The sequence below is a fragment of the Cherax quadricarinatus genome, chromosome 87 (genome assembly GCF_038502225.1).
Source record: "Cherax quadricarinatus isolate ZL_2023a chromosome 87, ASM3850222v1, whole genome shotgun sequence".
Classification (NCBI taxonomy): domain Eukaryota; kingdom Metazoa; phylum Arthropoda; class Malacostraca; order Decapoda; family Parastacidae; genus Cherax; species Cherax quadricarinatus.
Window position 1 is genome coordinate 2614909 of NC_091378.1, and position 12199 is coordinate 2627107.

Sequence of the window (12199 nt, forward strand, 5' to 3'; positions counted from 1 at the left end):
GAAGATACTAAATTGCATTCAAGGAAGAGGGGATGGAGCACTGAAACTGCAGAGGTCATACAGCACTCAGGGATTGGAAGTTGAAAGAAAATGGAAAACAGGCAAGACAATTTAGTTGTGCCAACAAAGTCGGAACTAGGGTTCGTAATTAATGTTGGCACTGCAATCTAGACAAAGATAGGCTGGTTGGTTGGTGGGGGAGGAAAGGCAAAAGAGAAGAGGATTATGGCTGAATTTTTTTTTTTTTTTAATTTTTTCATTTTTATTTTTTAACTGTTTTCATTATGCTCAAATGTTGGCAAAAATAAGCATTGTGAAATTTTTTCTTCATTCTTATGCAATCAAATTCATTTAATTTTTTTGTGATTATTTGGTGCATGTGTAGTAAGTTGATATGTTTTGGTAAACATTTGTCAGGAAGTGTGGAACTTGCAGTGTCAGAACAAATTCCTATATTTTACATGTCATGTTGGGTTCAGTTTATTCAATTTTGCTTTACAAACAGGAACATATCACATAAAGCAGGAAACATCTGCATATCTCAAAGCTAGTAATAGATTAAGTCTTGCCCAGAAGACTGAGTGCAGTATGTCTATGCTGTAGTAAAACTATTACTACAGCATGTACATTATACTATCTATTTAGTCCTATACCTGCATCTGCAAGCATTTAAATTTGTTTTTTTTTTTATCTAAACAGCCATGTCCTACCAAGGCAGGGTGACACAAATTAGAAAATATATTTATCATCATTCATTCTAGTGCTGTCTTTCTAGAAGTGCGCTGACATCACAATTCAGATTACCATACAACTGCAATATCCCCATCCTTCCTTCAGAGTGCAGGCACACTCCTTTCAGCCTCCAGAACTGAAGTCTGGCTAACTGGTTTCCCTGAAGCCCTTCGTAACAATTACCTCACTCAGACTCCAACATCATGTCCATTAACTCTTAAACTGTCCAAAGGTAGATCTACGTTTTTTCAGCATTTAAAAGTATGTAAAAAACGTAGATCTTCTTTTTTTTACATTTGGAAACGTGTAAAAAAACTTTGATTTTTTTTTTTTTGAAAATATATAAAAAAACGTAGATCTACTTTTGGCGCACTACACATGCGAACGTAAATTTGCTTGGACAGTTTAAGGGTTAAAAAACACTTCCATTCACTTCAGTATAACACACAAGCATGTTAGATGCTCAAGCCCCTTAATCTCAAAGCCTCTCTTACCCCCTCCCTCAAACCATTTCTGGAATGATCGCCAACCTCCTCCCCCTCTAACCTTCCTTCCCAGATTTATAGATTTGAAGTCTAGCTGCCATTCATTTTACTTAATCTGCTTATTTTTCTTTATGTACTATCCATGGATTAATACCTGCCAACATCGGCTACATTCTCACCCCTGACCAACATTTCTAATAACTTCATTTTTCTATTTATAGTTATATAAAATATGATTTCTTTTCCCCCAAAATATGTTACATCTTATATGGCCCATGTCAAAAAATATTTCTAAGAAGATTGATGAAATATACCCTTGAAACTATATTATTATGTTAATGAGGAAAAATGTTGCAGAGACACGGGAAAATGGGAGAAGGGATTGTGGGTAATCAGGTTTGAGCCAAGGGAAGGGTTGCTCCAATTTAAAAACATGACAGCAAAGTCTGACTTTTTTTTTTTTTTTTTTTTCATGTGTCGGCACATTTCCCATCAAGGTAGGGTGACCCAAAAGAAAGAAAAACCAAAAAAGAAAGAAAAGAACTTTCATTATCAGTATTAATGGTATGATGACCTGAGAGTTGTATGAATCCAGTACTGTAGTTGTTGGTTTACAGATTATATGGCCAAGGTGCTATTGTGTGGCTCAGTGAGCAATAAATCAAACCCTGTATTCAATGACCTACTGTTTTTTTTTTTTTTTTATGTCATATGTAGGCACTTTTTTCAGTTATTTACAAAATTTTAAACAGATAGTGTGTGTTGTATGCGAGTCGCCTTGTCACATGCTGTAGCTTGCCTCGACACTACAAACCTTCATAATATGCCATCAAACACTACATGCCATTACACTTCACAATATGCCACTATTTTGTACAACCCTTCTTAACACACTACCTCCACAATCCTCCACAACATGCCAATACATTGTATAACCTTGCATTATACCTCCACAAGCTACCATACTACATCCCCCTTCCCCACAATGTGCTGCTAAATACTACAGCTCTCACCACACACTACTACAATTCTCCACACTACATGCCACCACACTACAATCATCCACAAGATTCCACTAGCCATGAGTTCAATCCCCGCCTGTACTGTAGTTTTTCTTTATTCCACAATACTTGATAACCCTCCACAACATGCCTCTACATTACAACCATCCACACCATGCACCCATACTCTACAGCCTTTCACATGCTACCACACACTACAGTCCTCCACAACAGGCAGTAGGGTCCCATGAAATTCATTTACGGTAAGATTTGAGCAGTTTAGCAGACTATCTGATTCATATTGTCTCTGGCCTTCTTTGTAATTAGTAAATAGTAAAGGGAAATTTTTAGTAAAAATTACCCTAGTTAAAAAATCTGTGTACATAATTCCTCTATATAATAATAGACTGTATGAACACTCCACCAGACATGGATTTAAAAACTGCAAATGAAAACTTGGTGACCAGATTTGATGGCATTTTGGTGTTTGAGGGACAGAAAGGGCCAGGATTATGTTACTTAGAACATTAGGAACTTAGAGAAAACTTACTATGGGTTAAGTTTTAGAAGGCTTCATCTCAGCTGTGAAAAATTTCTTTGGGGTTACTCTTCTAGTATAGGAACAGAAATCCCATATTGAGTACTGGCATTTAATTTCTTTGCATAAAGACTGAACACCCACTGCAGAAATGACTAGACCTAAAAATTGTAATGCCATCTACTTTTTCCTCCAGCCTCAAACAATCATAAAACCTCATATTATTATTTTTAACACTGAGGTAGGGCATACCCCTCCCCCCATAAAATGAAATACAGTAAGTAATTTATTCAATTACTGTCTTGCAAGAAGTATGCAGACATTACAATTCAACTGACCTTGTGAACTGTGATATCTTTCACCCCTCTGAATACAGACATTGTATTTCCCATCCCCAGGACTCGAGTCTGGCTAATGTATCCCTTCATAAATTTGATCCTACTTACACTCCAACAGCACATCAAGACACTATATTAATGTGCTTCTTCCTGTAGTCTTTGTACCCCTGCATTCCTTTTCACTCAGTGACCTCTTGGAACTTATTTAAGATGGAGTATAATATAAACTTAGCATTATATCTGTATAAGATGAAGCAACAATGAACTTCTAGTGTTTTACAATGTCCTCTATCAGTTTCACAGCTAATGCTGAAAGTAAAGAGGCAAATGCGGGCGAGAGGCAAATGTCACTTACAGCCAGTGAACAACATAACTTGAAGCATTTGATATGTACCTACCTGCTACCTGGAGCAGGTAGCAGGTAGGTACATTTGCTACAAGTTTGTTCCCTAATATCTTGCCATTATTAAGTTAACTGATCTTTGTTTAAAATTTTCCTTAGAGATGTAGAATTCAGAAACTTAGTAATTTTAAAATTTTCTTAAAATTTGAAAATTTTTTAGATGCTCATATAATTAACAGTTTGTAAATTCAAAATGTTTTTAATATTAATTTAATAATAAATTGGGTGACTTGGAACATCATTATTCATTAAGTTATTGAAAATATTTTATTTTTGACAAGTGCATCTCACTTTGTGATTTTTAAAGCTACTTTCAACATTTTACATTAAAAATTTAAATTAATTAACCCTTAAATAGTCCAAACGTATATATACGTTTTTTCAACATTTGAAAGTATGTAAAAAAATGTAGATCTTCTTTTTTGTTTTTCACTTGAAAATGTGTAAAAAAAACTTTTATCTACATTTGTTTTTTTGTTATGTTCGAAAATATGTAAAAAAAACGTTGATCTACTTTTGGAGCACCACGGATTTGAACGTCGATCTGTTTGGACCGTTTAAGGGTTAATAGCTAATTCCATATTTAAATAAGCGTAGTTGTTAGGGTTTTAAAGCTGACAGTAACTTATCACAAAAATGTAAGAGATTTATTGTATATTCAATTTTTCTGTAGGTTTTCGTTAAATCTCCTGGCAGTGCTTACATTGAATGACTATCTGTCTGTGGACACAAATATCTAGGACTCGTAATATGCTGTATTAGGGTTTTGTAACCTCTTGTAACAATTTATGACATAAAAGACTTTAATTTATCATTGCAAAGCTTTTCAACTACAGTATTACTACCAGTGTAATATTAGCCCTTATTGGCAGATTTGGTAGCTTTATATGTTCAGTTTATATGATAAATATACCTAAAGTTGCTGTGTTGGGGTTAACACTTGAGTAATTGATTTTAAAGTTTTTTTTTTTTTCAAATTGCAATTTTTTTAAAGGCCTTGATTAAAATTGTGCATCGTGAGATATACTGTGGAAGAGAAGGGAGATGCCTCAGTTGCTTATATGCAATCATTTCAACATCTAGTTAAATCTGTCATGTGGAGTGAAGTATTTTTGCAAATTTGCTTTTTATAATAAATATTATATGCTTTTGATATACTGTACTATATTCACTAGATAATGGACTGTCTTTCTCTCTTTTTCACACACTGCTGCCATTCAGGTCTGCTTCATGTTCCTATCTTTCTTAAGTGCCTCCATCTTTCTGTTGAAAATTTGTGCAAGAAATAATAAAAACAGCACAGGTCTGAATTTTCTGCATTTGATGCTTTCAAATTAAAGCTCGCTCTTAAGTTGCAGTAATCTTGTGCTGGTATATCCATTTTGCTATGTTTTAAGTACGTACTGCCTTACTGCTCATGCCCCATGTAGTCAAATAGGTACACATAACTGGGTCATTATTTTTTTACTGTCAGTTTACCTTTTTTGTATAAAAGTATTTTCTTTATTAAATAGTGGAAATTTGTACCAGTTGAGATATGGTTACTATTGTAGGTTAATGAGAAACTCAGATTCCTCTTGTTCAAATCACCTTTCCAGCCCCATGTGAACTTTCAACAGTAGTGGTAGAAAAGCCACCACATGTTGCGAAGCCCTCGATCATGGGTGCAGCCAAGGGCCTCTTCACTAATATTCAGTATGCTAAAGTGTAGGCAAGGAAGGTGAGAGTAGAAGTAGAGCTGCTTCACTCTTGCTGTTTAAATGTGCTGTGGTAGCAGTCATGTCTTAGTCATATTTGGTAATTTGTGTCTTAACTTGTTACAAAAATTATTTCTGATATTTTTTGAAGTGAATAAATGTAATGTCCAGCACGGTAGAGTATAGTTATTAATGGGTGTTTTTACTTATATCTTTGTTCTTTTAAATCATTGTGAGGATTTAACCACTAAACCATAAATGCTTAAGACTTTTTTAACTTAAAATTTGAGTGGTTACTGACAATCTTGGCTGACTTTTTTCCCATGAAATGTGAAACAGAAAAATCAACTAGTTTTCTTGAATTTTAATGAAATAATGTAAATCAGTGCAGTGCACCTACCTTATAACAGTCTTATAAATTACAGGTAGTGATCTGCTGAGTGCCATCACTGCCACATTCGAGGAGAAGATGCGGAGCCTCCAAGAGTCTCCTTTGGGCCTAGTGAATGCAGTGACTGATGCCATCAGCAGCCCTGACTTTTACCCAGTAGCAGGTCAGCCAAATGACCATACCACGAGAGGAAACACAGAGTGTCGTTTATACCGTGATCCTTCCCTTCACCGCCGCCGCACCAATCCCCGTAATCCATCTACCAACACCAGTACAACCTCAACCTCCACTGCTTCCAGTGCAGCTCTCACCTCAACCATTTCCCAGGTATATTTAATATCCTGTTCCTTTTTTCCTCTTTGTTCTTTTTCCATAAACTTTACCTTTAAGCTTGTTTATTATAAATTCATCCATGATTTAACGTTGTTTTTATCTACAGGTAGAGGCTGCCAGTCAGGCTGTCAAGTTCTTAGAAAATGATAAGTTACTGAGTGAAGATGTAAAACATGAAGTAAAAGTAAAGAGGTCAGATTCCTTGACTAAATCAGAGAAAACTGAAAATAACTTAAAAGAAAAAACTGAAAAAAGGGCTCGTGAATTAAAGCGCACTGACACTCAAGAAAGCCTTAGTGAAAAAAAACCTAAAGAAATGAAAAGGTCTGATAATCAGGATGGTACAGAAAGGTCACGAGATTTATCTAAGAAATTAGAGGTAAAGGATAATTCAGTTGGATCTGCTAGGCGCACTTCTGAAGTGAGAAGCAGAAGACACAATGTCAAAGAATTAAAAGAAAAATTCGAACAAAATACAAGCAATCAAACTAGTACCAGTCCCATGAAACCATCCAATATGTATAGTAATGTAAATAATAATAGTAATAAGACAAACAAATCAAGTATGCGGCGAACAGGGTATCGTGGACACATTAAGAGACGACACACTGTGGGTGGTACGAAGGACCTTGCAAAGTGGGCGTGGTTGCAGAGTGCTGAGGCATCTAGAAATGCTTCATGTGCCATCCGTCTCTCGGCATGGGAACGCTTGCAACCCTTAGTGGCAGATGAGAGACTAAACACTGACAGGACATTAGAAGCATGGTTAGCCCATGAACGCATAAGAACATCTTCACCTGACCTATCAAGACCTCAGCAGTTGGTATTCTCCTGTGACTTAGACGACAAAGAAAATCTTCACCGTCGTCTCAGTGTACAAGAAGCAATGTTGAATCCTCTCTATCCTGTACTAGAAAGTCATGTGTAATGGAGTATGGATTAGGCCATCATCAGTATCCATGTTACTAAGCTCATTGCCTCCATTACCTACCATGTGTTTTCAAAGGTACTGTACAATCTTTATATGAACAGTGTTAAGACTGTTACAAACATTGAAAGTGTTGGGATTTTGAGAAGGGTAATGAACAGTGCTGTGATTTTTGTCTTTTTAAGTGTTGTTTCAGAAGCATATCATAGTATGTATGTATGTAGATTATATATGTGTGTGAGATACATATATATAATATATATACATAATATATATAATTTTTTTAACTCAATAGCCATCTCCCACCAAAGCAGGGTGACCCAGAGAAGAAAACTCGTTCACTCAATTGCCATCTTTCCAGAAGTGTGGTGTCATTACAGTTAGCTACCCCTCCCTTCAGAGTACAGGCACTATCCTTCCCTCCTCCAGAACTCAAGTTCATCTAACTGGTTTCCCCTGAATCCCTGAATAAAAGTTACCCTGTTCACACTCCAACAGCAGGTTCATTAAAAAAACACTTGCCTCCAGTTATTCTATCTAACATGCTCTCACAAGCCCCTAAACCTTGTGTCTCCTCCCTCCCAGATTTATACACCTTCTTCATCAACCTATCCTACATGCCCAAACCACCTCAGTAACTCAGCTTTGAATTATACCCTATTTGTCTTTTAATTTCTACACTCCGAATTCTCTGAATGATATTCACATCACCCATTACTCTCATACATAACATCTCCATGATCTCTAGTCTTGTTTTTGCTGAAGCATTCAAAACCTGTGCCTCACACCCATATAGAAGTGTTGGTACTGCTATACCTTGGTACATTTCCCTTTTGCCATCCTTTTGCCTGGCCCATGGCCGGGCTCAGAGAGTAGATAAACTCTTGAAACTCTTCAAAGGTAAGGGTATTGATAAACTTCTTTCATTCCACAGATACTTTAACACACCACCCACCTTTTTCTTCCCTCTTATTTTGTTTTGCCTTATCTTTCAGAGACCCATCTGCTGATATGTCCACTCCCAAATATCTAAATACATGTATATCCATTTCTTCTATACTCCAATCTAATAGTGCCTAGACTTTTGGTTACCCTCATCACCTTGCTTTTTTCTATGTTCACTTCTTATTATCTCAGTTGGCATACCCTCACATTCATCCACCAACCTTTGTAATTTGCCTTCAGAATCCCCTGAAAGAATTGCTATCAACAAAGAGTAGCTGGGAATACTCCTACTCTGTATCAGATCCAACATTTTTTAGTCCAACACACGTTCCCAACACACTAGCATTTACTTCTTTCACATCCCCATCTATAAATGTGTTAACCATGGTGATATGTATTTCTAAAGTCCTACTTTCACTGGGAAATAGTCCCCCCTCCTATATATTCTAATCTGAGCCTCACTCTGCATAAAAACTAACTGCTCTTAGTAACCTTTCTCCTATTCCATACATTTGCAACACCTTCCATTTATTCATCTTATCAAGTGCCTTTTCTAAATCCACAAATTCAATAAACAGCTTGTTATCTAAGTACTGCTCACTACATGCTTCATTGTAAACACATGGTCTACACATCCCTTGCTTTTCCTTTTTCCCTTATACAGTAATACCTCAGTTTTCGTCCTTAATCCATTCCAGAAGGTCGTCCGAAATCTGAAATGGACGAAAACCGAAGTAATATTTCCTATAAGAAAAAATGTAAATCCAATTAATCCGTTCCAGACACCCAAAAATATTAACAAAAAATACATTTTATAGAGAATAACTATAGTTTTACATAAAGAAAACAATGAGAAATAAATATAAAACACTAATTTTAATGGATAAATGAACGTTTAAATCAGTTTTACCTTTATTGAAGACTCTTGGCATATTCTTTACGAGATCCGCATGCAACTGCCTTTTTGCCTTTTTACAAACTATCACCTCCACAACACTGTCTCCCACTAACTGTTTTTCATTGATCCATACCAACAACAACTTCTCAACATCTTTGATTGTTTGCCATCACTACCACCCTCTACCACCATCACTACCACTCTCTACTACCATCACTACCACTCTCTACCACCATCACTACCACTCTCTACCACCATCACTACCACTCTCTACCACCATCACTACCACTCTCTACCACCATCACTACCACTCTCTACCACCATCACTACCACTCTCTACCACCATCACTACAACTCTCTACCACCATCACTACAACTCTCTACCACCATCACTACCACTCTCTACCACCATCACTACCACTCTCTACCACCCTCTACCACCATCACTACCCCTTCTACCACCATCACTACCATCCTCTACCACCATCACTACCACCTTCTACCACCATCACAACCACTACCACCCTTTACACGATCACTACCACCCTCTACCACATCACTACTACCCTCTACCTTTGTACAGAGTGGTAGTGATATTTCTTCACAAAATTTTGCAACTCATTCTACGAGTTCTTTCTTGAATTCTATCATGTTTCTCACTTTCTTTACAAAAGGGCTGGCACTCTGAACCTTTTTTTGGCCCCATGGTGGTATATTTCACAGTAGCAATCAATAAACAAGCACAAAAAACAATGGATGAAATCATGGAGTATTGTTAACTCAGAGAGAGAGAGGCAGACCGAGTCTGGTACGCGTGAGAAGTGGCATCCTGGGCAAGTGGACACATCTGATACGGACGATTTCTGAGCAGATGTACGAAACTCGGGGGAAAATTTTGCCGAAAAAAAGTGCTCGAATTGTATGATTTCTGCACCGGTCCACTGTATAAAGGGAACATGCATGCTCACTGCCAGTCCTTTGTTACCTTTCCTTCTTCATGAATATATTGAACAAACATCTTCCCTACCTGCCTTTAACATTGTCTTAATCCCCCAACTGCTTTACCCTCTTTCAGTCTACCCACAGCTTCATGCACTTTCCTCACATCCACTTAGGCGGCTTCTCATTTCTATATGATGTTATCCATCCTTGCCCCATGCATGAAATCACTTCTTCTTCATTACTAGTATTCAACAGCTCAGAAATCTTTCATCTGTCCAGTACTTCCACTTCTGCATCTAACATCTCCCCTCTTTCATTCCTAACTTCTTAGTCCATTTGCTCTCCAGTCTTTGACACTTTATTGATCTCCAAAATTGCTTCATACTCAGTAAAATTTGCTTCCACTGGCTCTTCGTTTGCACACTCACACATACATGTGTATTTTTTTCTTTGGATCACCCTGCTTTGGCAAGAGACAGCCATTGCGTTAAAATTGTATAATTATATTAATATATATTAAACATATATTAATATATATTATATATATTTATAATATAAATATATATATTAATAAAAATATATATTAGTATAAATATAATTATATATACAAATACACAAGCTTGTCATGTACAGGTCATTGTCGTAACTCATCATGTATATATAAATTTTATAGGTTTTACTTATTTCATCGCATTTCACCTGTATAATATTCAAATATGAATATATGGGATAAATATAGCAAGAGTTTATCAGCTTTGTATATATCATGCCAGTCTTGCAAAGCAAGAATTACATGTTGCATGGATATAAAAGCAAAGGTTCATGGATGCTTGTGGCATACATTACTAAAATGTGGCATAAAGAGTATTTCCTAAATAGCAAAATTGCAGCTGCTTTGCATGTGTAAACATGAAAACATTGGTATTTAATACATTGTTCAATACTTTGTAGCATAATTGGTATGAATTGAATGCTTTCGTATAGAATAAGAAAGTCGGATACTTCCTATCTTTTATTAGCTACAAGTACGTACTATGCCAGTGGAAGATGCATTAATCTATAAGAAACCATTGTAATATATTAGGTTACAATGGTTCAGTTTTGAAGCCTTTATAAATATTATTTCTGCTGAATAAATAATGTTCTTGTTATTTTTCACATTTTATATCCTCCCTGAAATATATTTCAAATAGCCATAGAATGTGTAAAGAAAATAAAGTTTTGTATCAGTAATAAATATGATTTCTATTCAATATTACCAATATCACAAAATTGTGTAAAATAAAAGTATCTTTATTACTTGTATCATTTCTTACCCCTCAGTCCATATACTGCCATTACAGGGTAATAGCCATACATAACCTGGGTAATAATAGGCATTCAGGTTCAATCCAAGGATAGGTCCAACTCCTCAAATGAAGAGCCCCTCATCACCTAAATGGAACTTCCCACAAGAGGCCTTACTGGGTCATCAGTAAGCACTTCCCTGTGGATATGACCCATACTTTGCAAGGTAAGGTATATAGAAGCATTATGATTAGAAAGATGGAAATGACAAAGAACAGTGGATTTAGAAAGAGAAGAGGATGTGTGGTTTAAGTATTTTAATTAAGCATATGTGTAAACAAGAGAAAGGAGCCAATGACTTTTATATAGAAGCACTAAACCAATACAGCACCTGGGGAATTTGAGGCCTCCATTGTGAGATGTGTAGGAGAGAATAATGTTTCCCATGCAGGAGTTATTAGTACACTTTGCACACAAAGTTGGGAAAGTAATGTATCTGGCTCTGTAGGAGAGAGAACTTCGAGCTTATGTGACAGACCACTTGGATATTAGCAAGGAGCAGTCTTGGAGAATCCATCCAATATATACAATGGGAGGAAATGAAGACAGATTACAGTAAATGAAAGGTTAGAGCCCAAAAACAAGATACAGGAGACATATGGTGAGGTATAATAACAGCTGTGCTGTAAGACCTTGTGAGTTTAGCATTTAGTTTTGACTGTAATAATAATTCTTCAATCTATAAAGACAGAATGGTGAAACAAATATATGTAGGTAAGATAGCCAGGAAAACCCAGCAAATTCAAAAGCAAAGCAGGCAAGCCAGGAAAACCCCCAGGCTGGATAGCAGGGAAAGCCCAGGAAGCAATGTAGTAAGCAAAGATTGAGTGTGCTACAGGAAAAGATGTCTTACAGCAGCGCTGTATAGTCCTTGTGGCTTAGCGCTTCTTTTTGATTATAATAATAATACAGGAAAAGACAGGAGAGAAAATGTGTAGACACTATGCCAGAGGGGCCTGCAACTATGGAAAAAGATGATAAATACATATTAGGTGTTCCTGAATTAAGCATGAATGCCTGCCCCTCCCCAGTGCTGTATAATCCCGATGAGTTTAGCGCTCCACCACGACTATAATGATAATAATCATCCAACTTGTTAGATTAAAAGTGCCACTTTGGTGAAGAGTGCCTGAGTTTTAACCCAGAGAGATGCAATCCATCATTAGATACCAGACAATGTTATGACCTTAGCTGCCCAAAATTCCATGTAAAAAGAACAAC

At 36.5% G+C, this 12199-nt stretch overlaps 1 protein-coding gene across 12 annotated transcripts in view; it reads left to right on the forward strand.

Moving 5' to 3' along the window:
• RhoGAP19D (Rho GTPase activating protein at 19D) overlaps nucleotides 1-10930 on the forward strand; it is a 475555-nt gene extending 464625 nt beyond the window's left edge. For 5 of the 12 annotated variants that reach the window (XM_053798572.2, XM_053798576.2, XM_053798573.2 and 2 more), the window contains 2 exons: nucleotides 5620-5912; nucleotides 6025-10930. In XM_053798572.2, coding sequence (XP_053654547.2) covers nucleotides 5620-5912; nucleotides 6025-6846 — 1115 coding nt within the window. In that variant the 3' untranslated portion in view covers nucleotides 6847-10930. Of the gene's footprint in view, nucleotides 1-4718; nucleotides 4801-5095; nucleotides 5218-5604; nucleotides 5913-6024 lie in introns of those variants that run through there. The other 7 variants (XM_053798577.2, XM_053798580.2, XM_053798578.2 and 4 more) reach the window with 4 other exon arrangements.
• Nucleotides 10931-12199: the final 1269 nt, after the last annotated feature.